General features: G+C 45.9%; 1 protein-coding gene across 1 annotated transcript in view; it reads left to right on the top strand.

Moving 5' to 3' along the window:
• LOC143290169 (deoxyribonuclease-1-like) overlaps nt 1-5,000 on the top strand; it is a 43,753-nt gene that overhangs the window by 8,189 nt on the left and 30,564 nt on the right. The window contains exon 3 of the mRNA XM_076599476.1: nt 3,300-3,388. Coding sequence (XP_076455591.1) covers nt 3,300-3,388 — 89 coding nt within the window. The remainder of the gene's footprint in view (nt 1-3,299; nt 3,389-5,000) is intronic.

The following is a 5,000-nucleotide window of genomic DNA, read 5'->3' on the forward strand; positions in this document are numbered from 1 at the left end:
ATGGAAACAAGAACATACCCAGCATGCACACCCCCGAAAACGGAGTATGGCTGCCTACATGGTGGGGTTAAAAACGGTCATACACGTAAAAGCCCACTCGTGTGCATACGAGTGAACGCAGAAGAAGAAGAAGAAGAAGAAGAAGAAGAAGAAGAAGAATATCCCGGTGAAATATAATATCGTTCTCTTTTTCGTTGTGCTCGCCTTTTCTTTTTAGGCGTCAGCCTTCTGTCTTCTCACTGCAAGCCCCGCATCTCGAGCAAGTGAGGTTTGTTGGATCGCCAGTACACCCCCCCCCCCCTCTGCCCCCCCAGGCCCCCTGTCCCCTCTTCTTCGTTCGTGGGCGACAGCTCCCACGTTCACTCGTATGTACACGAGTGGGCTTTTACGAATATGACCGTTTTTTTTAACCCCCACCAAGTAGGCAGCCATACTCCGTTTTCTGTTGGTATACTTTCCCTTCGAAAGGAGGTCTTTTTTTTTAACATCACCTTGGCCAGTCCACACCAGGAGAGCACTTTGATCTTGTCAATAAGAGCTGGTGTGAGCGTTAAACTACAATCATCTAAACTGAAGCTGAGGGCATAATTCGGCTGACTGCAGGCAAAACAGAAAGAAGAAGAAAAAAAAAATAGATCATGAATCCAAGCTGGGACTGACGTCTTCGTTTTTTCCATGAAGTAATGGAGAACGCACACACACACACACACAAATTAACCTTTGAAACTGTATTTGCATTTGGGGTGGGGTGGTTGTAAACAGCTCTTATTTATGCCCATGTTGGTCCTAAATTACGTCCAGGATGGTTTGTTTGCACAGCAAGCGACAGCTGTTTCGCATTGTGCGCTAGTGCTAATCGGGCTTGCTACCTGCTCCTGACTGCTTACCTGAGGGGAGAAAAAACAAAAAAACCCCCACCACTCAAGCTGTAGAGTTGAGTTTAACGACCTATCGGCGTGACGCCCTTATGGTCAAGTTGTTCGTGGCTGTGGTCATGTCCATGGATGTGTGACGTGGTCAAGGCGTTGGTCCTGTGGTCTTGCTCGAGGAGGGTCCTTGCTGTGTTCTGGCCGCCGGTGATGTCCGTGGTCCGTGCCATGTCCGGGTGGTGGAGTCCTGGTTGTCGGTCCGAGGCTTGTCCTCGCGATGTTTTGTCTTGTCTTGTCTGTGACCCTGTGGCGACAGTCCACAATAGGGGGTGGGGGGTGGGGGCGTTCTGGATGACTGATGTCTGTGTGCGACCGTTAAGCCTCCCTTCTCAAGCAAAGAGAACTTCCTAATTACTCGGCAAGGACCTTTGTTTTGTGGGGATTTGTTTGTTTGTTTGTTACGGAAATGTCTCTCAATAACCAAAATGAGCAGAACATGGACAGTTAAAACCAGGAGTATAGATCAAACAAACGTTCTGACATTGTCTTAAAATCTGCACGTGGTAAAACTACGAGACACGGCCAGTTGGGGACCAGCAACAAGGGATAAAAAAAGAAAGAAATAAAATAAATCCACGGTGCGGTGTCCAGTTTTTAATCCAACAGATTGTATAAAAAAAAATATGCAAATCACACAGGTATATATATATATATATGTGTGTGTTGTGTGTGTGTGTGTGTTTTGTATATTCTCTCTCTCTCTCTCTCTCTCTCTCTCTCTCTCTCTAGATAGATAGATAGATAGATAGATAGACAGACAGACAGACATGAAGAAGGTGATAGATACGCAAGTGCTCGCTTTGCTGTTTTCGTTTTCTGTTGTCGTTGTTTTCTGGTTGTTGTTGTTGTTTGTTTTACATCTAGTTCTCTTCCTGAAGAGGGTCCGAAAAGGAAAGACACAAATCATGAACTAAAATGAAGCAAAATAAAACGAAATAACATAAAAACATAAAACAAAATGAAAAAAACAACAACAAATTGAATGGAATGAAATAACCTGTGTCGATTCTAGTGGCGGTGGCCATCAGAAAATGTTTTTGGCTTTATTTTTTTCAGTGAAGACCCTAACACCTATGTGCATAATGACCGGGCGTGCACAGTGATGCAAACATACCACAGCTGAACAGACAAACTGGTGTTGGCGTTTTGTTTTGTTTGTTGTTTTTTTTCAGTGAAGACTCTAACACTTATGTACATAATGACTGGGCATGTACAGTAATGCAAACAAAGCACAGACAACCGTTGAACCTTCTCAGTTATTTAGTCCCGCGTAATCCCCCTCCCCCGCCCACCCCCAAGATCTCCCAGGTCAACTTAATTGAAGACCTGCTTGTGCCTGAACCCCCCCTTCGTGTGTATACGCAAGCAGATGATCAAACACGCACGTTAAAGATCCTGTACTCCATGTCAGTCAGCGTTCGGTGGGTTATGGAAACAAAGAACATACCCAGCATGCACACCCCCGAAAACAGAGTATGGCTGCCTACATGGCGGGGTTAACAACGGTCATGCACGTAAAAGCCCACTCGTGTAACATATACGAGTGAACGTGGGAGTTGCAGCCCACGAACGAAGAATAAGATTGAGAAGACATCGGAGACCATTTGACGGTGTGTGTGTGTGTGTGTGTGTGTGTGTGTGTGTGACCCAGACAACGGATGGTTATTGGTGTGTGGTGTGTTTCAGATCATCAGTCGCTATGACCTGGTATGGCCTGGTGTGTTTCAGATCATCAGTCGCTATGACCTGGTATGGCCTGGTGTGTTTCAGATCATCAGTCGCTATGACCTGGTATGGCCTGGTGTGTTTCAGATCATCAGTCGCTATGACCTGGTATGGCCTGGTGTGTTTCAGATCATCAGTCGCTATGACCTGGTATGGCCTGGTGTGTTTCAGATCATCAGTCGCTATGACCTGGTATGGCCTGGTGTGTTTAAGATCATCAGTCGCTATGACCTGGTATGACCTGGTGTGTTTCAGATCATCAGTCGCTATGACCTGGTGTGTTTCAGATCATCAGTCGCTATGACCTGGTATGACCTGGTGTGTTTCAGATCATCAGTCGCTATGACCTGGTATGACCTGGTGTGTTTCAGATCATCAGTCGCTATGACCTGGTGTGTTTCAGATCATCAGTCGCTATGACCTGGTGTGACCTGGTGTGTTTCAGATCATCAGTCGCTATGACCTGGTATGGCCTGGTGTGTTTCAGATCATCAGTCGCTATGACCTGGTATGACCTGGTGTGTTTCAGATCATCAGTCGCTATGACCTGGTATGACCTGGTGTGTTTCAGATCATCAGTCGCTATGACCTGGTATGACCTGGTGTGTTTCAGATCATCAGTCGCTATGACCTGGTGTGTTTCAGATCATCAGTCGCTATGACCTGGTAGTGATTCAAGAGGTCAGAGACAGCTCACAGACAGCCATTGACAAGCTGGTGCGACAGCTCAACACGTGCGTGTACTCTCTGTGTGTGTGTGTGTGTGTGTGTGTGTGTGTGTGTGTGTTTGTGCCCTTTGAGTATTTGTCTGTGTGTGTGTGTGTGTGTGTGTGTGTGTGTGTGTGTGTGTGTGTGTGCCCTTTGTATATTTCTCTGAGAGTGTTTGTGTGCCCTTTATGTATTTCTGTGTGTGTGTGTGTGTGTGTGTGTGTGTGTGTGTGTGTGTGTGTGTGTGTGTGTGTGTGTGTGTGTGTGTGTGCCCTTGTGTATTTCTCTGAGAGTGTGTGTGTGTGCCCTTTGTGTATTTCTGTGTGTGTGTGTGTGTGTGTGTGTGTGTGCGCTTGTGTATTTCTCTGAGAGTGTGTGTGTGTGCCCTTTGTGTATTTCTGTGTGTGTGTGTGTGTGTGTGTGTGTGTGTGTGTGTGTGTGTGTGTGTGTGTGCCCTTGTGTATTTCTCTGAGAGTGTGTGTGTGTGCCCTTTGTGTATTTCTGTGTGTGTGTGTGTGTGTGTGTGTGTGTGTGTGTGTGTGTGTGTGTGTGAATAAGAGTTAAAAGACTAAAACTGGTCTTTCATTTCTGTCAGTATAAACGTGCATAGTGCCATAGGTTCATGAGATGAACATGTACATTGTTAGATTGATGTTGAAACCCCCTCGGATATCCTGTTTCCCAGACGAAGTTTTTGAAGTATCATCATTATTGATTTTCGACTTCTTTTTTATCGATTTGTTTTTAAACTTGTCTCTGTTCATGAGTTTGGGTATGATGTAGACCTAAGTGAAATGATTTACGCCCAACGCTCAGCTTATGATCGATCACAGATTGACATAAGCTTCCATTTGGGCCAACAGCAAAGTGAGAGCTGTAAGATCAATAGTTTCTCCATTACAATTGAAGTCATTTACAGCTTTGTCTGTTGTGAAGGACTATGACTCTCAAACTAGGAGGCAAGACTGCACTGGCTCTTGGTGCTGCAGCCTTGGGTGGCTAGCTGACCTTTGGGAACCATCCCAACGCCGACGTCGGCAAGATTTTCTCCACTATAATCAAATTCTAGCCCAGATGGTCGGGACAGCAGTTGCCTCCTCTGCTGTTCAGATGGTCATCGTTGGATACTACTGCCTATCGTACATACATACAAATGAAATGGTTTTGAAAAATGACCCCCCACCCCAAAAAAACAACAACAAAACACCAAAAAAAAAACCACAAAAAAACACCTCCATGTTGTAGTGAGGGCTTCAACAATTATTATTAAGACCTGAACGTGAACTTGACGGGCGCTTCCTCAGAGTGGATGTTTGAAAATCTCATGATGTTAATTTCCTGCCACTGATGGCGGAAGCAAGGGCGCCAGTAGTCTGCAGCGGAGGGAGGCTGGTGCCAGAGAATCCTGGAAAAGACTTTGTCTGTGACACACACACACACACACACACACACCACACACACACACACACACACACACACACACACACACACACACACACACCACACACACACACACACACACGCACACACTCTCACCACACACACACGCACACACTCTCACCACACACACACCACACACACAACACAACACACACACACACACTCACTCACACACACCACACACACACAGCACACACA

Source organism: Babylonia areolata, chromosome 15, assembly GCF_041734735.1.
Source record: "Babylonia areolata isolate BAREFJ2019XMU chromosome 15, ASM4173473v1, whole genome shotgun sequence".
Lineage (NCBI taxonomy): Eukaryota > Metazoa > Mollusca > Gastropoda > Neogastropoda > Buccinidae > Babylonia > Babylonia areolata.